At 41.0% G+C, this 21,054-nt stretch overlaps 1 protein-coding gene across 1 annotated transcript; it reads right to left on the reverse strand.

Annotated features, from left to right (window-relative positions):
- Positions 1-1,926: 1,926 nt before the first annotated feature.
- On the reverse strand, positions 1,927-20,850 carry LOC126390706 (procollagen galactosyltransferase 1-like). Its single transcript, XM_050045125.1, has 12 exons — positions 20,535-20,850; positions 13,614-13,724; positions 13,370-13,487; positions 11,371-11,505; positions 8,847-9,051; positions 8,641-8,760; positions 6,903-6,979; positions 6,711-6,817; positions 6,170-6,302; positions 4,983-5,110; positions 4,052-4,258; positions 1,927-3,942 (listed from the first exon to the last, which is right to left on the reverse strand). Exons 1-12 carry the CDS (start codon positions 20,750-20,752, stop codon positions 3,672-3,674), a joined length of 1,830 nt encoding a protein of 609 aa, XP_049901082.1. The 5' UTR covers positions 20,753-20,850; the 3' UTR covers positions 1,927-3,671.
- Positions 20,851-21,054: the final 204 nt, after the last annotated feature.

Raw genomic sequence — 21,054 nt, forward strand, 5'->3', positions numbered from 1 at the left:
TGCTTATAACCAATACTAAGATGGCGAACCTTGTAAATACAACCAGCTCAACACTGGCATGTTAGCATGCTAATGTTTAGTTAGCATTTCACTTAAACAGCTGTGTTGAAGTGCAGCTTCAAAGAGCAACAAGTGTGACTTTAGACTTCTGTTGTTGGTCCTGAGGGACATGCAATAAAAAAATTCCAACATGATTATACACACAGTAGGGATGGGAATCGAGCACCAGTTCCAAATTGCCTGATCCATCTGATTCGTATGCCTCCGAGCATATAAATTCCTTTAATCCCTGCCGGCATGTTTTTCTGACAGTTGTGCATTGCAAAACAACGATCAAACCAGCTGCGTGTAGGCTGCTGGAAACCTGCAACAAGAAGGGGTCACGGCAAGGTCCAAAGTAAAGCTTCACAAAGGAAGATGACATCAGTGCTGTTTGTAACGTCTGTAAAATGATCATTTCAGCAATATGCTCAAACATATTTCTGCGTAACATGGGTTTATGTGTCAGGAATGTATCCGACACTCTACATGCTGCTTCCCAACCAAGCAGCATGCCCATTATCAAGGGTGATTATCCTGTTATATTAACATTAGTGCCACGCAGGTAGCCTTAGCATATTTTTTCTTTGACTAAGAGAAACCTAAATGAAAACAAAAATGCATGACAAATAAACCTACTTTTTATATACAGAAAATTTATCAGGAATCAGAAAAAGGGAATAGATAAAGAATAGGACACATAAGCCTAATCAATAACACACTTACTGGCCACTTTATTAGGTACACCTGTTCAACTGCTTGTTAACATAAATAACTAATCAGCCAATCACATAGCAGCAACTCAATGCATTTAGGCATGTAGACATGGTCAAGACGACCTGCTGAAGTTCAAACTGAGCATCAGAATGGGGAAGAAAGGTGATTTAAGTGACAACCATCTCTTGGGTTTACAGAGGATGGTTCGAAAGGGAGGAAATATCCAGTGAGCGGCAGTTATCTGGGTGAAAATGCCTTGTTGATGCCAGAGGTCAGAGGAGAATGGCCAGACTGGTTCAAGATGATAGAAAGGCAACAGTAACTCAAATAACCACTTGTTACAACCAAGGTATGCAGAAGACCATCTCTTAACCAACAACATGTCGAACCTTGAGGCAGATGAGCTACAGCAGCAGAAGACCACAGCAGGTGCCAAAACCTTTGGGATGTGGTGGAACGGGAGATTCACATCATGGATGTGCAGCTGACAAATCTGCAGCAACAGCGTGATGCTATCATGTCGATATGGACCAAAATCTCTGAGCAATGTTTCCAGCACCTTGTTGAATCTATGCCATTAAGAATTAAGGCAGTTCTGAATGCAAAAGGGGGTCCAACCTGATACTAGCTTGGTGTACCTAATAAAGTGGCTGGTGAGTGTACAATGGTATCAGAGAATGTCTATTGCCATACCTAATTTTAAGTTTAAAGTATAATATCTATCTCTTTTTAATTCAGCCTTTTTCAGTGACACAATCTTTGTCTTGGATGCAAATTACATGAAACTGTATTACTCAGCACAGCAGGGTCACTTCACAGGTTAACAGTGAATAAAGGATTGTCTGTGGAAACACAGTGAAGGAGGAGTAATGGCAGCCTGCTGCAGCCCAAACTGACCATTATGCACAGGCAGGGAAGGCGAACACCAGCAGGCACTAATTAAAAGAAACCTTTCAACTGGATTGTGGGACGTTTACGTCTGGGCTGAAATAAAACTACTGTGTGCCAAAAAAAAGCAGTGCAGAATGTATGTTGATGTTTTAGCCACTGTTGCTCTGGCTAGAAATAAACCCACAATTTGTACGATGTCAATGCTACAGTGTTCTTTAATTTAACTTTAAGGGGCTGATGCTCGAGTGTGTCCTCGTGTGGTCCAAGCTAAATTCAGCAGAGAATAGCACAGCCAGTAATTATAAAAGCATTTATTCATTCTTTGGTTAAAAAAACACACTTTGTAACCACAGAGGAGACAAAATATGAAAAGTTACTTAAAAAAATCAATATTCATTTGTTTTCTGTGATCTTCGACGAACAAAATGCAACAAAAGCTACATTAAAACTGCTATATGAACCGAGGGGGGAACAGTAAACCAATACACAGCTGCTGTCAAAGTGTAAAAAGGTTTGACAGCAAATAAAACACTACATTACATTCATGAGTGAAAAATATCTAAGGCTATTAACTAACAACCTTCGAAAACTTGCTTAAATAACACAATGCCTGAACTTAACAACAAGGGGTTAAGAGTCAGTGGGAGAAGACGACAGAGCAGTGGTTCCCAACTCTTTGGTAGAACTCGTCACAGCCAGTAGACATCCGCAACTGGTGATTAGGGGTTTCAAGTAGACACTGCTTCTTCTTAAGGGATCAAAAGCCAAAAAGGTTGGGAGCCACTGACCATATAACACTGTGTATAGAAAAGGCAGCATTTTAGTGACTGTGTTTTTCCTTAAGAGTATAAAAGGAGCTGTTGTTTTATATTCTAGAGGCTCATTTTCCAAAGCCAAAGCATACTGCAGCTTTCGCGTGTAACTAGGTGATGTTTTGATGATGTGTTGTGAACAGATGTCACTTTGGAGTTGAGCTAAATACTGCATCTTTTTCCAGCTCCTGGTTTTATTTTATTTTCTATGGAAGACTTTATATATGGGTGAAATACTATTTAAAGGTCCAGTGTGTAGCATTTAGGGGCATCTATTGGCAGAAATGGCATATAATATGTCTGTGTTTTCATTTGTTTATAATAACAGGTCCTCCTCCATGAAGTGCACCATGTTGTACTACAGTCGCCACAAACAGGCAAACCAAACACTGGCTCTACATAGGGCCTTTTACATTTTTGAATCAGCCTCTGTAGGTCTCCTACACGCTTGGCCCACAAGAGAAGTTTCAGTTCTGCAACACTAGATGGCACTAAATCCTCCACACTGGACCTTTAAGACATGGAACTAGGGCTGGGTCGTATGGAAAACATCTGATATCACATATTTTTTTACCATACACCTGAATATTGATATAGGGAAGATATTGTAGGGTTGACTCTTGGTGCATTTGCGAAATATTTTAACTATGAGACTGCTATGTGGATATGTGGACATTATGATGATGTGGGTAAAGGCAAATAGTAGAGGGCCAGGACAGTTTGATAAGTTCAGAAAATTACATCACTTTACTGTAATGCAGCCTTTTAACCAGGAAAATAGTCTGGAAGATATCCAAAATCTAAGATGATATCTAGTCTCATATCAGGATATGGATATAATATCAACATATTGCCCAGCCCTACATGGTTCTGTTATCGGACCGGGCTGTGGTCAAGGGATGTGCGTTGGATGCAATAAATAAAACAAAAGCTGCTAGCTGACTCTTCAAGAGTTAAATCTACATCTACATCTCATCTCCTAAGAGAAAGATGAAAGACCGGGGAGAGAAATGTATAAGGAAAAGCATTTTTCCCCTCACTAACCCTGCGTCGGTCTGACTCTGCCTTACCTCTCTCTTCTCCTGCGTTTGTTTTATTCTCGCCATCTTATCCATTCCCTCCACCATCACAGCTTTATTCTATCCCCTTTTATCCTTATCTCTGTTTGCCAGAGTCTTCTCTGTCTCTCCTCGTCAAGTCCCCTCTTCTTCGTCACAGCTCGTCCCGTGCGCTCCAGTTCTCCAGTTCAGACTGCAGTACGTCGGAGTTCTGGGCCTCGAAGCTCAGCTCCCCCTGCTCCTGAGTTTTCCTCGACTTGGCTCGGTCCCAGTCGGTTTTGACGGTCTCGTTGTCCCACACCACCGATGTTTCCGTGTCACTGATGTAGCCCTCGTCTCCCGTGTAATGGGTCGGATACACCAGAAGTGGCTCAGCAGAAAACGCGCGCAGGTCCCGAGTCTCAAAGTGGTCCATGTACTCTGACCTGATGAGTGAGGGAAACAGCAAAGTGATTAGATTTACAAGAGCATAAAAAAATGAGACATGATGAGAGGAACAGAGAGAAGATTAAGGGACAGATAGGTTATACTCACACTGGATGTTTGTCGTACATGACAGGAAGGAACTCATCAACAGGAAGCAACTTGGTCAGAGGGTCGGCCTTGAGGAGCTTCCGGGCTCCTTGTAAAGACAACAGATAACCTAGTGTCCAGTAGGAGTAGTCTGCCTCCACCAGATTATGGATGTTTGGCACAGTCTTCTCTTGGTGGTCCACCTGCATCCGCTTTCGCCCGATGTAACTGTATTTAGTGTTCAAGACAAGAGGCACCATAAATATCACAAACACTAAACAAACAACTGCTGAACTTAATATGAAGTGTACAATATAATCTTTAGCCCCAGCTTGCTATTAGTGGTGCATGCAGCAGAATTCTAAACACAGTGATAGGATGTGTCTTATCGAAACACTTCCTGAGTTGTAGTTTTCTCCTAACATCTTTATATGCCTCAGACTTTTTTTTAATTTATTTATTTGTTTGTTTTATTTAGTGAGGCGAGACATGGCAGGTGAGACCAGACAAGACTTAATACACTGGATGACATGACCAGATTGCAATCAAATGCAATCAAACAAAAACAAAGGAGACAAAAAAAAGATAAGATTATATGCCTTAGACTTTCTATGAAGAAAAACCCTGATATTATCTACTGAGGTTGCTCATTTTTGGATACGTTCACGCCTTTACACACTTTGTCATGGTCTGTGCAGAAAATGAACGGTATTTATTTTCTGACATTACTCCTCCAAATTTGTTCCTCTCTGACCGTGATCGGTCTCTGTGAATGTGAACATGCTGCAGCAGCTCAGTCGTGTGATGCTAAGATGCATAATTCCCACAAGTGTCTTCAGCATGTGATCAGTGGTGTGTGAGATATCATGTGTGACAGATGGACGGATTTCACTGATAATCCTCTCTGTTTACTACATCGTGTTTTCCTTCTGTTCGCTGAAGCATCACTCACATGAGATCCCAGTCCAGCTTGTGTGTCTTCACCTCCTGCAGCAGCGCCTGGATTCGTCGCTTGAAGAACACCTCAAAGCGGAGGTCGTCTTCGATGACCAGGGATGTCTGCAGACCACGATCTACTATCTATACACAAATACAGAAACGCATGAGTTTTTGAGCACTACAGTGCTGCTGGGTGAGCTGGCATGTATGGAAGCCCTTTTTCACCAATGTGATGAAAAAAAGATCCTGTAAGTCATAATTAAAAAAACATTCTTGAAATAATGACTTGGTATCTCAAAATAATGAGAAACGTTCTTGAATTTGCATCTTGCGTCCCGCAATCATAAGAGGTGTGACAAGCATCACATACAACTCAACAGTGTAGGCTTAGTGTGACACATGCGTCAGCAGCACTTTATAAACAACAATGGCATAACAAAGCAATAACAATCATGTACCGTCCCTGTTGTATGGCAGCTGATCTCATCCTCTGCCTGGAGGGTAAGGAGCTCCCAAGTCATATTGTTTTACCAATGTGCAGACGTTTACAGCAGCTATTCTTCTTTTTTTAGTTAGCCGCTAACTGCTAACAGCTACTCTCTAAATCTACTGTGAATATGGAAAGGATTCCCATTTCTACATGTTTTTTTGTCCTTTATAACTATACTTATAACTAATAATTATGACTAATACCTTGACCAATTACCTTTTGTCTGTCCTTTGGATGTGGTTTTGTTATATAAGCCATAAGATTTCTTATTTAAAGTGATCTGTATTTATATGTGTGGAGTTTTGAGAATGTTTCTTATCATTTTAAGATACTAAGACATTATTTTGAGAAAGTTTCTCAGTACACTGACTAATGGAATCTTTTTTTTCCCATCACGTTGGCAAGAAAGAGCTTCATTATTGCATTACTGTGATGGAAAAGCTTCTTAAATCCTTTGCTGCTATGCTGGAGTCCTTTGTTCTAAATTATAACACGTTCTCTTACATTAACAAAGACAGCAAGTTGTTGGAGAACCTTATTCCCCCCCAAAAAAAAAGCAGTACATTTTTTGTAACAAAAATAAAACAAGCTCATTAATCTCACCAGCTGCCGCTCCTCACACAAACTGAGTTACTGTGTTTTTCAGTAGTAAACGTTATCTACCATGCACAGGTAGACCCAGAGGCCTGAGGCCTTTCCAAGTGTCTCACCTCTCTCCAGATGTTGTAATGAGAGAGGAAACAACCCAGTTCACCCTTGGTGAGAGGCCGACCGTGATAAGGGTCTTTGTAACCTGGCAGCATTTTAATCCTCATAGACTCTATATCAGTCTTGTTCAGAGCTCTGAGGAGAAAGAGAAGGGATAAACACAGAGATTAGATATAGAAACAATAAATTATATGGATGTGATGTGTGTGTGTGTGAAAACAGGAAACAGACAATATAAGGCATGCGTGTGTTGCAAGCTGTTTTTTTACTTATTCTCACCATTACAAATAAAGATGACAGAAGGTAAAACATGATGCTACCTACTGATTGGATAGCCTACACACACATAAGTGTTACATTTTACTCACAGACAAGATCAAACTATGTGGTTCAGAGAAAATTTAATTGACAGCAGGCACCCGCTACTTTTCACCTGGTTGTTTGTCTCAGCTCAGCCTGCCTACATCAATCTAAACCGCACATTGCCGAGGCACAAATCAGTAAGACACAGGCAGTGGGGGAGGAAGAAGATGAGAAACGTACTTGCCATCCACAGCAGCGACAACCTTACAGCTGATCTCCTGCTCATACAGACTTCTCAGCATCCGCTCACGACGGTCAGCTCTCCGCACCAGATTTATCATAAACACCTGGGTGCACACGAATGCAAAACCTCACACACATGCTTGGGTTATTCTGTGTGTTTTATGTGTTTATGCGACTGAGTGTGCGTACCTCATCAAAGCCAATCTTGTCAGGCTGCTTGGGAGGAAGAGACAGGAAGCTGGAGGGCTCCAATGGAGGATTTCTCACTTTCAAAGGAAAACGGGGGGAAGGTTACAAAGAGAATGTGTAATGTGATGGAACAGAGGTTCCCAAAATGTGGCTCTGGGATGCTCAGGAGTCCTCAGGAGATTTCCAAAATGAACCATTTGAACTAGATTTCTGTGAGATGAGTATATGTATACACTGTTTTATCATTATTGGTATTCATTATGTGGGTTTCACAGCACATCCTGCTGGTGTTTCCTCACCTACAATACTCACAGTAGTGCTACACAAAGACTTTAGTATATACAGTAGAATATAACTAACAGAGGACAGTTTTAGCAGGACCCTACCTTAACTCTGATAACTTGGATTCTATTTTGGGAGTCCCTGAGTCATAGCGCTACACTCACACATCACTTGTTTTTTATGGCACTTTTTAGTGGACACTTCTGTTTCCTCTCTTGTTTTACTGAATGTCTCACCTGGACAGCTTTCCACCCTTAATTGGCAATATCTTTGAGGTTCAGTGTGTAGGCTTTAGGGGCATCTATTTGCAGAAATGGAATATCATATTCTTAACTGTGATTTTAAGTCTGCAAGTAGCTAACGAGTGAGCCATCTCGCTTCCTTCCCATCTCTGTTGAGTTGCATATGCGCAGTACCGATCAGGCAGGATGTACGGGTTGGTATCACAACACCGCAAATCATATCTTTCACAAAACAATGTTTTCTCATGTGATACAGTTCTGATCATTTTCCAAACATCCTGGCTGTTACTGAGTAGTCACCGCCAAGATGTGTGTTTGTGCGTGTGTGGGAGAAAGAGTGGAGAGAGAAGGAGAGAAATACTAGTAGAGAGAGATAGAGTGTGGTATTGGTTACTGTTATTGCCACTTGTTAAGGTTTAGTGCAGTGACAGCTCTTTTTTTAATCTGTTTCTGCACGTTGTGATGTGCCTGGGTCAGATATGTGACCAAATATATTTTTCTAAATTTCAAAAACAAAAAAATAAACATCGCTATTTCTAACAACATTAATTTACATTGGTTTAAAATGTGTGGTTATCAAAAGTTAAGAAAAAAAAAAAAGGTTTTGAAAAGGCTAGCTGCTGAGAAGGTCTGGCCAGTCTACATTTCCTGGATTTAAAATCCAGCCCAAAGCACTTTGTAATTAAAGAGGCCTGTCCTACATGCTTGGCACATGGGAGAAGTTTCAGTTGATTGCAATCTGCAACGTCACCACTAGATGCCACTAAGTCCTGCACACTAGACCTTTAAACTGAAAAAATTGGCTGCAAAATTATTTTAGCAAAGGTAATGTCATGAACCAAAACATTGTCTAAATAGGTATGCAGTTTTCAGGTAGAGGTAAACAGTATATTAGGTTGCTACGTCTTTAGGCTACTTTCAGAAAACCTGTCTTGGTTTTTCATAATGGATGCAGTAAAAAACATTTAGTTTAGCTTAACACAAGTTGGGAAAATCAAATAAATGCCAAAACTGCATACCATTACAACATGACAATGCAAGTTAAAGATAAAACTGAACAACAGATCAGTACAATTGAACAAATGTCCATTGTACAAAGACGTAATCACGTCTAATTACAGCCTAGTGTCTGTGTAAATGATTGATCACACGCAAACTCTCACACTTTTGCTAAAACTGTAGAACACAAAGAAATCACTCTGATCTTGACTTACCCATGACCTCAAGCTGAGTATGCAAGAAGCTCTCCACCTCATCCTGCAGGGTACCATGGGAACGCGTTGGAACTGGGAAATAACCATAAATCTCTTTGTTGCACACATACATCTGCACCTCTGCAAAGATACAAGAGACAAACATATAAAAAAACATGCCTAGAAAGACATTAAGAACTCCGCCAGATAACAACTCTCGGTCTCACCTGCAGCGCGAGCTGAGTAGGCAAAGACTATGACATCATCCAGGGTCCAGCTATACTCTGGGTGCGGTGGATAAAAAGCCAGCTGACGGGAGGCCTCTTTCTGTAGGTCCACGAGGTAGGTGGAGTGGACCATCGGTACAGCGAAACAGCCACGGCGCTCTCCCTTACGGATAGGCATGTAGGCTGGTGTACGCTTGTAGTAACCCTGCAGTGAATGCACACAAACACTGTACAGTTATATGCCATTTTCTTTCCTTTCAAATGTCTCCCCTTCTGTTCCTGAGTTATGACGTTAAATAATGGTGAGAAAAGTGTTTTTGCAGAAATTATGATGTCAATTTGTCTAAGAATTATTTAGTTCTGGCCAAAAACCGTTTCTTTGTGAGTTCACAGTGACCTTTGACCACCAAACTCTAATCACTTCATCCTTGAGTCCAGGAGGACGTTCGAGCCAGACCTGAAGACATTCCCTGAATTACTTCCTGACATATTGGGTTCTCAAGAATGGGCTGGACGGACAACGGGAAACCACAATGCCTCCGGCCACAGCTGTCACTGGTGCAGAGACATATTAAAAAGCTGGGGAAAACTCAAAATCTGATCTGATTTGATCTGAGATGTTTGACAGAGACTCGATTGAGAAAATTGGTTGCCCAAACTCTACGCATCAACATCTATGTGTCAGTTTAAAACCCTTTACAGGACCAAGACATGTCTGAAACTTCAAACTTTACTAAAATACTAAAAAAAAAAGAAAAGAAAAAGGAAAAAATTCAGTGACTAAGCCTGAGTAATACTGACTTACATGAAGAGACATTGACAGACATCGCTTATTGCCTTTTGGCTACAGGCCCATTAACTGTCATTGAAGAAAATGTTCTCTGCAGGGAATCAGACAGGCAGGGTCTGGGTTAGAGTTTATTCTGTGCTTGAGGATAGACAATGTCCATATGTCTACTCTGATTTGAAAAGAAGCAAGGATGAGTACTTGAAGGCATCCTGTCCAGACAGAAATATATCACAGACAGAACTGCATCCAAGACACCCACATACAGTACATAATGCCCAATAAATCAGATGTGCAAGTCCGATTAGTCAAAATCAAGCTGGCAGAGCTGTAATGATGTCTGTAAATCTGAAAATTTTACGGGATATGAGGCATACATTAATTAAAAGTCACTTTGGCCCATAGTTTTACCAGCAGCACAAACCGCAGTAGTATCTTTTAGATAAATGTGGCAACTAGTCAGATCTAAATACTATGTGATATTGGAGCAGGACAGATTTAGCTCACCTGTTAGACAAATACCGGTAATTCACTTTAATTTGCAATGTATATTTACCACAGCATTTCGTTCCTACCCAGTAATCAGAGGGGAATCACTTGAATACTTTAAGAATAAAAAAACCTCTCTACTGGTCCTTCAAATTGACTCGTTTGCATTGTTTCTAAAGTGACTTATTCACACAAATTTGATTTCTTCATGCACAAGAAAAAATAATCAAGTGTGAAATTCCCTCCAGATCGAATTTCTGCATAATGAAGGTGGCAGGAGATGCACTCTATTATTCTGCAGAGCCGCATGAAAAGTGACATTTTATTCACCATCAGTAACTCACAGAGTAAATAGCAGACTTTATGTGGATTGCATTATCTGTCCAAAGATGTAACAACAGAATTACCACCTCGTGGTTGTATGCCTCCGTGAACCAGTCAAGTTGCGGTTACAGTTCACAGCTATGTCAGTGAAAACATGGATGCTTTATACACATCTTCTCCCTGGCAGCACAGAAGATCTATACAATCAGCACAGCACACTCAAGATCAACGTCAGCAATTCAGTATCTAACCAAATTTCTCCCTGTCTGGAGGTATGACACTGGATAATGGCCAGAGAAGTGTTTTTGCATTACATTATTGTGTTACAGTGAAGCTGACCATTGACTTTTTGGATATAAAATGTCATCATTATACCCTACTAGACATTTGTGTGAAGTTTTGTCAAAATTAGCAAAATAATTCTTGAGTTATGGCCAAAAACATGTTATGTGAGGTCGCAGTGACCTTGACCTTTGACCACCAAATTCCAATCAGGTTATTCTTCAGTACAAAGTGGACGTTTGTGTGAAATTTGAGGAAATTCTCTTACGGTGTTCTTGAGATATCCCATTCACAAGAATGAGACCAAAAGATGAATAACTTGAAAACATAATGGCCATGGCTATTGCCTGGCGGAGGCATAAACAACTGTACTTTAGTAATGTGCAGTTTATACTTTAAAGCCCATGCGTAATACTTGCATTAGTAGTCTTACAGTGACTTAGAGAGTATCTGATTTGGTGTCGTAACTAGAGTGACTTTACTGTTTTAAATGTTTAATCTGATTTCTAGTGTCACCACAGTAATCTTATTGTAGCAGAACATTTACACCACACCCACACCCAACACACAAAGCAGGTGAAGGAACTGTGAAGTGTACCTAAAGCTCTACAGGCATGTTAGAAGTCGTGTAAATTGCAGTACCTGTGAGGTCATGCCGCACCAGAAGTTAGAATACGCAGCTCTGGACTCCAGCATTGGCGCTACGATCGTCTTGTTCTCACTAATCAGCTTCCATAACGTGTCCGGATTGGTGAGCAGGTTGTCACAGTCAGCCACCTGCAGACGGAGGAGAAGGGCACAGTATTGACAAGACTCAAACACGCACATGCACATGCAAGCACAGACAAAATGTCACTCACTGTCACTAAATGATTGATTGAGCAACAGCAACATGGTTCGATCACAGAATACTGCGAGCATAAGCAGCTCCCTCCCGCCCCACTTTAACTCACAGCCCAGAATTTTAAACAAGCCGTACAGACAGGCTGCACTTGTATTTGCAGTAGGATGTTCTCCACTCTGGTGTGTTGAGAACAACCTCTGCTTAATGCCAAAACTCGATATTTAACCCTTGTGTACGTTTGCCTCCTTGTGTCTCACCAAGAGCAGCTCCAGTAAATGAAGACTGCTCCCAGTCAACCTGCATTTTCTTCTGCCAAAATATTTGTCCAGATACTGCCAATTTAAAGCTGAGGTCATTCTTACACTGACATTTGAAACTGTGCACTGTACTCTACATTTTTACTGATTATCAGCTGTGTTGAAGTATCAGCTGATCCCAAATATAGACAGATCTTTACTGGCCTATAGGAGTGTACATCCCAAGTTTCAACACAATACGATATTTGCTGAAATTAGAAAGTCTGCCATGACACAATTTTGAGGGGCCTACGATCAGTTTGAGACAATATCAGTAAATATCTTCAGTCTTTTTCTTGACTGCTTGACATTGTCTGCCTGGCGATGAGCTGCGAGCACTGTTTGAATGTTTAGGAAGGAGGTGTGCTTGGTGACACAGACATGCCATCAGAATGTCAAGATAAAGGTGTATCTTAAAGTTGATGCTATGTATTGATGTTTTCACTTTGCAACGATGACTGTGGATCATTGCTCCTTGAATCATATATCAATCCAGATTTTCATGTATCATTACACCCCTACTGGCCTACATATCGGCTCATGAATAAAACATGAACTTGCACAAGAGAATTGCCAAAAATATGTCTGAGGTGGTGTAGAAACAGTGTCACCATTTTGTACTGGTTCATCTGACAAATTAATTTTTTAACTGGAAAATTTCCTGATCTGTACAGATGATCTTGGCTATAGCTCTTTAATGACCAAATACTATGACTTTTTTACATTTTACATCATGGCTATGGTAAATAAGTTGGCAATGGTAGTGAATGAAATTAAAAATATTCTCACAAGCTTTTGAGAAAAGCATTTTAACAACTCTACACCACTGCATCATATATTGAAATACAGGAAACCATAGCAAAGATACTTGGGCTTTATTGTACATTATGGAAAAGTCGTACCAGTTAAAAAATAATGTTAACATGACTTAGACTGACGACAAACAAATATTTGAACTCCATCTCTTTCCTTCCCACTGCGGCGTTCATCTCCTCGATCTTCTCCATTACTTTATTACATTAGCACAGCTCATTATGCTTTATGTTGCTTTGCTTACATCTGCTGTGACAAAATGGCCAATTTATAACACAAAGAAACACTTGCATGTCACAGAGATAATCTCTGGAAGATTAGATTTTAAGACTAAAAAGAAATTAAGACATTAAATAAATCTGCAGTAGTCATCAAAATGTCTCTTCGTCTAAAACATGGCTTTATTCATTGCTCATAGATTTCGTCTTTATTGCAGTACCTTTTTATTTTCTATGTAAAAGACTGAGCTTTACTTTCTCATCCATATATTTAACATTGACCTCCTCACCCTGAACAGGTATTATCAAGTGCAGACAATGCATGCTTGAGTATTCAAAGAGTCGAGTGCTGTGACTCAGCTTACTTACTTCCACGTATCTCTGCTCACTTCTGACCCAAAGTCAGAGACATCACTCAGAGTGCATAATAAGAGGAAGCTTATGAAGCTGTTGAGGGGATGATAACATACCAGCAGGTAGTCGGCCCAGATCTCGCGGGCGGTCTCCAGCGCTGCCTGACGGAGCTTCATTACATGTTCATAACGGAGATTATTCCAGTGCTTAGACCCCACCTCATCTTCAAAGGCACTGAGACATGCACGGACAGTAACTATTAGGTAATGCATGTCTCACACACATACTCATTCACTCATATACGCACGCACGCACACACGCACACACACACAAACACACACACACACACACACACAGTACCTGGATTCATCGTCAGGTCTCCACTCCACATAGTGATAGTCATTCTGCACCTTCACCAGCCAGTCTCTCAGGATGGCTGTGGTGTTGTCTATGTTGTGATCTGTCGCCACCCTGAGGGAGAGACACAGGGACCTTGAGTAAGACGCACCTTGATCAGCAGTACCACCAATATATGGTGTCTACTGGTATCAGACACTTAAATTTAGTACTTTTTATACCCTTTCAAGACATTTTTTAAGCAAATTTAAGAGCAGAGGTTGGTTCTATGTAGGAATATGGTTTTTAGAGTGAGTAAGGTTAATTTACATTTCACCAAAAAGTGCAAGTATGACGTAAAAAGAGGGTACTAGGTTCAGGGGCAGGTTTAAAGATTTGTACTATCACAAATGTGGACTTTTACACAGAAGAGCTTGATTCATTTTGACAAAAATATATTAAAAGATAAATAACAGTTAAAAGGTTTGCGGCAATTAGGGCCACACAAATTCAAATTCAAGACAATTTAATGACCTTTCAGATCAAATATTTATTAAATTGAATTTAAGACATTTTACAACTTTTTAAGAAGCTGCAGACACCCTGTAAGAGGGCTCCACTTATTGACTACATTAATTGTAGCTGATAAATTATTCTCTGTTTCCTGCCCAGAGACTACAGATGAAAATTAGCTTATAGCTAACTCTGGTGCTGCTAAGTAACTGTGCACTGTCCCTGTAAAATAAAATAAATAAATTAGTCTATCAATTATTTTTTCTAATTATTTCTTAATAATTTGGTCCATAATATAGCAAAAAATTTTGAAATATGTCAAGCTGGGTTTCCCAAAGACCAAGATGATGTCCTCTGACATTTTTTTTTTCTCCAAAACCCCTAAATATTCAGTAACTGGAGGAGTTAAAACTGAAAATATTCACATTTACAAAGCTGTTATCAAATGAGTTGGCAATTAATTTAATAGTCGACAATTAATTGATTCATTATTGCAGCTTTATCCACCAACCATGTAAGGTACTCTTTGATGATCCAGTGTTACTATGGGTCAGGGGTAGATCTACAGATAAAATCTTGTGTCACCGTGTCGAATTTCATATTCCAACAACGATTCAGTCAGGTCCACTAAATCTTTTTTATACAGCCCGATATCAAAAATCCAAAATTTACCCCAAGAGCCTTATATTAGGGGTATTAGGGATGCACTGATTTGTTGCGCTGGAACAGTATTGGTCCCAGAACTGACATTATTAAGCCGAGCCTGCTCCTAATAAAAACTGCTTCGTGACTTGTCATTGAAATTCAGTGATTCCACCTTTATTCAGCTGCACTGGGCCAATGGCTGAGCACCACAGCAATCCCTGTGCACAATAATGCCTTATTCATAAATATTTGCCAGCAGTTATTATTCTGTCACTCAAACAGCATTCTCACAACAGGAGCTTCATTGTTTCCTCCATTCATTTACTGCAGTGAGCTAATGTCTCTTCACAACTAATGCCTCCACTTTTAGTAAGAAGTGATGTGTAGTTGTATGCTCATGTTAACTTACACATAGAAAAGAGATCCCAATCCATTGCATTCACTGGGGAATGCAGATTTTGAATTAGGTGGAAAAACCACTGGTATCAGATTGGTACTTTGTAATGGACAATTACCCACAGGTCAAGGTATTGGAATCTGTGTTCCTATCTCTGGACTGGTATTCTGGTTCTTCGGAATAGGCCTGATCCAGTGATATGCATCTTGACAAGTTTATTTTTGTCGAAATTCAATTGAGAAAGGGTTTATAAATTAAATAATTAATAATAAGCAGAGAAAGATACTGACAAAGTCAAATACTGTGATATTTCAAAGTCGGGTTGAGACAGTTAGCTCCTTCATTCATCAGTAGAGTGCCTTCATTAATAGAAAGAAGCGACAACAGTGTCAATATGCAACTGATTGTTAAATTCTGTAATTTATCAAGCAAATTAAAAAGCACTGGAGTTGTAAATTCAGTAGTTTTATATTTTGGACAAGTGGAAACCTCCCAGGCAGAAAAATAAAGCCAACACAGAGGTGCCAGAAACTGCAGTTCTTTAAACGCCTGCTTGAGGCTCCAGAAGCGAGTCAGTCCCCATAGACTCCCCATGTTAAAATGCCCAAGCAGAAATAAACATGTTTACAGCCTGGTACAAAAAATAGTTTTGGTCTCTATAGCTACTTCCCCCTTCAGGACAACTGTAAGGGGAGGGGAGTTTTTTTATATCTCGTCCATTAACATTTTATTAAGACCTAAAGCAGTATGCATAATTAAGGGTGGGCCACTTAGAGTGACAGGCTGTGTGTGGATAGTGTCCTCCACTTCTCAGTCAGATCCACCCCTCGCTCCTCGACAGCACCAGCCTCTCATCCAAATATAGTCCAGATAAAAAAATAGCTCCAGAAAAACCAAGACGGCAGGTCCACAAATCAATGGGTGACATCACCCGTGGTTTTAACAAAAAACAAACAAACAAAAAAAAAAACAATTTGGAGACGCTACCTTGGGCCTAGTGGGGCAGCATAGCTCAATATTTTTCTAGAAACGTTCAATTTGATGTGATAAAAGCACCAAATTTGCCAGATGTGTTGACAAATATATTAAGAACAAATCTGGATATTGGGGCATCAGAAACTCGCCCCCTGGTGGCCAGAGCAGGCAATTGAATCCTACTTGCCCATGGCATGGACCCGTCCCGTTAATTGGATCCAATCCAAAATGTAATGGCTTCTAAGGTGGACCATGCTACATGCCTCCACCAAGTTTTGTGAATATTAGTTGGACTGGTTTCACGTAATCTTCATGAATGGAATGAATGGAAGTGAATGGGTGGCCACGTGTGGGCAGCCTGTGGACATGCCCCCTGAGTTGGATTCAACACCAAAATTTCATGTATTCTAAGTTGGCATGTGTTACATCCCTCCACCGAATTTTGTGAAAATCAGTCAAAATCAGTTTTTGTATAATTCTGCTAACAAACTAATACATTGGGCGGCATAGCTAAAAAATTGTTCATTTTTGTGATAAAAGTGCCAAATTTGGTACATTTATAGCTTAATATACTGGAACAGAGCACTTTGGTCATCCCCCCCAGCTGCTGTTACCATTGTTTTCAGGACCACAAATATAATTTAGAGACCAGTTAAAGTGAAAAATACTGTCACTATAATCAGGAGGCCATGAAATTGGTAGTGGATTATTTTTCTACAAATACCCAGCATTGATATCTCTATGCAGTTTCTTCACTTAGTTCGTTTCTTCACTCAGATATCCTGAATTAATTGAACTAAATGTATTTTCAAAATGCACATGAGAAAAAGTTTAAAAGCTACAGAGGATAATATGCATTCAACGTGAAGATTAAAAGAAAAGGAGTATTAAATAATCCACTACCAATTTCATGGCCTCCTGATTATAGTGACAGTGACACTGTGATCTATGAATGTTTTTCCCCCTTTTGTTCTTCTTTTCTCATGATATTCAAGGCCTCGTTGTAAAAACAGCTCTATTATTAAGGTTCCATATTGCTGCAGATGGCTGCACTAGTTAGATATGTTCAAACTGTTACAGTGTAATTGTTAAGTATGTTCACTGAACATTGTTCAATGGCCTTATAAATAACTAAATCTCACCATTGTGTTGGATGTCTTTAATTTACTATTGTCCTACATTAGAATGAAACATGTTTTTCACTTTAACTGGTCTCTAAATTATATTTGTGGTGCTGAAAACATGGTAACAGCAGCTTGGGGGGATGACCAAAGTGCTCTGTTCCAGTATATTAAGCTATAAATGTACCAAATTTGGCACTTTTATTGCAACAATGAACAATTTTTTTAGCTATGCCGCCCAATTTATTAGTTTGTTAGCAGAATTATACAAAAACTGCTTGACGGATTTTCACAAAATTCGGTGGAGGGATGTAACACATGCCAACTTAGACTACATGAAATTTTGGTGTTGATCCAACTCAGGGGGCGTGTCCACGGGCCGCCCACACGTGGCCGCCCATTCACTTCCATTCATTTTTTGGATGAGAATTACGTGAAAACTGTCCAACCAATTTTCACAAAACTTGGTGGAGGCATGTAGCATGGTCCAACTTAGAAGCCATTACATTTTGGAGTGGATCCAATTAACGGGACGGGTCCATGCCATGGGCAAGTAGGATTCAATTGCCTGCTCTGGCCACCAGGGGGCGAGTTTCTGATGCCCCAATATCCAGATTTGTTCTAAATATATTTGTCAACACATCTGGCAAATTTGGTGCTTTTGTCACAAAAATTAACGATTTTATAGCTATGCCGCACAACTACTTTGGAAATTCATAATCTGAATATTTCACTTCCCTCTGATATTTTGCAGACTTAACAATTAATTCATTAAAAGCTGAATCAAAATCATAGTCAGTACTGTAAATAAATGTTTGCTGCCACCATGTTTCAAAAGCAATGACTTGACACTAACATACTAAGATATAACGTGGAGACTATCACTATTGTTAGGTCAGACAACACTTTGCAATTTAAACATGATGACCAGAATGATGTAGAATGTTTCACTGATCATTTGTCTGAACCACGAAAATCAAATTAGCTCAGACAAGTTTATCAGTTAACTGTAACACAGCCTCAAACTGCCATTAATGCATTTTCATGGCTATTTGGGCGCAGAAGAAGAAGCAGATTCTCACGTGTGCCAAGCATAAAGAGAACTACAGTATTGTGGCCGACAAGAAAAGGTGAATGACCCAATCTAGAGCCAGTGTTTGGTTTGTCCATTCTTGGCTACTGTAGAAAAACATGGCAGACTTGGTGGAAAAGTACACATTTAAGATGTATCTTGATACAACCAAACCCCATAAAATATTGCATTAATAATATTTATGTAATATCTGTTTCTACGTCTGTCCCCTGAGGGTCTTGCTGTCATAGGAGCAGAGTTGCACATCACTACTGTTAGGCGTGGACAAAGAAGATCACAGGCAGACAATAGGGGCTGAAAAGCGGAGCAGTGGCATTCGTCTGCTGTCTGTGTTATCATAACAGATCTCAGTGTGTGTCGGGGAGGGGCACAGACGCAGACATTAGGGAAAGAATGTGTAAATATGGGAGAAATGGATGTGCTCCCGGCCCTGTCATGTAGTGAGTGACAGTCGGCGTGCTGCAGGTGTTAGTTTCCCATCTGTCTGTGGCGTTTTAACACAGCCGTGCCGTCCGAGCACCTACATGTGACCGACCCACCTATCCATCTTCTTCTTCTTCCCCCCGCTGCTCTCCCTACCTTTTGCTCTCTGGCTGCTCTGAAGTTCTGAATGAGCAGAGGTAGTGAATAAAGTTTACAGTGAGGAAATATTTGGGTTTGCTTGAGTGCCAGCAACAGAGCCATGCCTCAAGGATAAGAGAAAGCTGAGAAAGAGACAAGAGAGATAAAACTGGAAGATTTATGGACTGATAATATCCATCCTGCATGTCCCTGCAGAACACGCACACACACACACACACACACACACACACACACACACTCACACACTTATTTAGGCAGTCTGCATAAGAGTGTGTCTATGCTGCCGCTTGCCAAGTGCTCCATCTTAACCTGTCGGGCTGATAACTACAGGTATCGACAGGTGGCATGCTAGCAGCTCAGTTTATGTCTCTCACGCTGCATTTCAAACCCTTTTATATGTGGTCTTTCACTGAGGGAAGGGATATGTTGTAGATCAAAGCAACCATGCAGAAAACTGAGCTCCGGCTGCCACATGGGCATAGTTAGACTCAGGCACCGAGGCTGAATTTGCTGGCTAGGATACAAGGGGAAAAAAAGCTCAACATTCAGGGTGGTTTGTTTAAACAGACACACGGACACTTGAATCCCTCATTCTAGCTCCCACTGCACACTCTCAGAGCGGCCTGGCACCCTGTCGGATGAAGCAATCCATGGGAGTTTGAATGATGTTGCACTGCAATCCAAACTCACACAATCACATAAACTCTGATTGAAGATATTGCTCTTCTTTGCTTTTATTAGGTCACAGGGTTTGTAGGAAATACAATCTAACCTGGCAGGGCTGAATGCTGATGAAAAGATTAACCTAATCTCCAAAAACAGATCTACTGGCGCAGGATCAAAATGACAAGAGGAAGTGAGCAGTAGAGACAAGAATAATCTGGAAGGCGGTGGGCTTGGTGGTGGAACAACAGGCCGGGGCTGAGGAAAGGTAAATCCTGCAGAAGCTTTTAATAGACAGCTTCACAGACGCAGTTTGTTGAAGGTGGATTGTGCAAGATTTTGACAGCTCAGGTGGCAATTTGAAAACTTTTTTTTAAACAACAATGCTGGTTTTTGTTCGAAGACGAAGATGTGGAGAGGGGAAGAGGGAGGGGAAAAAGAAATGGGAGGGTGGGGTAGAGGGGAAAAGCGGAGGGGGGATGAGAAGGAAGATCTGTGACTGAATGGAACTTTTTACGGGCCTGTCTGATGGCGCAGCCCGCACTCCGGGCTCTGCTGCCGGGACCAAGTCCTTATAATACCCCGGCACATCCACACCCACGCTGCTCTAACCTATACTCATTTCACCAACGATTTGATTTGTGAGGTGTGAAGATAACGAGCTCTTGCGTTTACCTACATCTGAATAACAACACAGCGGCCCCACATGGCCAAAACCCACAAGCGCACGCGCAAACGCACGTAGACTTTTCCCCTATAATATGTCTACATGGGCTTCCATATCCATATGAGCCTTACGTGTCTCTTTAATGAGCTCACACTCACGTTAAATCACATTGAGGCATACTTTCCTGCCATTTTAATATTCTTACAATACTTTTAAAAGTTTTGACACAATATAATCTGACATTCAGTGTCATGAGTCCTTTTATAAGAGTAAAAGCGATGACACTCACCACAGCGCAATGCGGTCCTTCGGGTAGTCGAGGCGCTCGAGGGCTCCGAGGAAGAGCGGCAGAGAGTGCGCCGAGTTGCGGCAGACCAGCGCGACGACGACCCGGGGAGCGAGGAGCGGAGACTCGGGGCTCCAGCGCTCCTCGGGGAAATACCCCCGGCTCGGGCCCGGCAGGAGAACGAACAGCAGGGCCGGCAGCAGGGAGGTAACCCGGGGCATGGCAGGGGGGAGAGAGACTCGCTGGTGACGCGGCGGACAGAGAAGGGCATGGAGGATGTGGAAGCTGAGGGTCCCGCTGTTGTGTTATGCCGACAGTAGATACATGGCGGAGGAGCAGGCTGAATTAAAGGGCAGGTCTGGGCTGGTTTAAGGGGAACTCTGTGTTCTCTTAAGACAGCAGCAGTTCCTCATTTCTGTGTCTTCTCTTGATTCATATTAATAAATGTCACCAGGGAGCTCCTGTCAGGTTTGGGTTTTGGATAAATTGTATTTTATATAAATAACTTATTGTATCCCTCAAG

This window comes from Epinephelus moara, chromosome 5, assembly GCF_006386435.1.
Source record: "Epinephelus moara isolate mb chromosome 5, YSFRI_EMoa_1.0, whole genome shotgun sequence".
NCBI classification, from domain to species: domain Eukaryota; kingdom Metazoa; phylum Chordata; class Actinopteri; order Perciformes; family Serranidae; genus Epinephelus; species Epinephelus moara.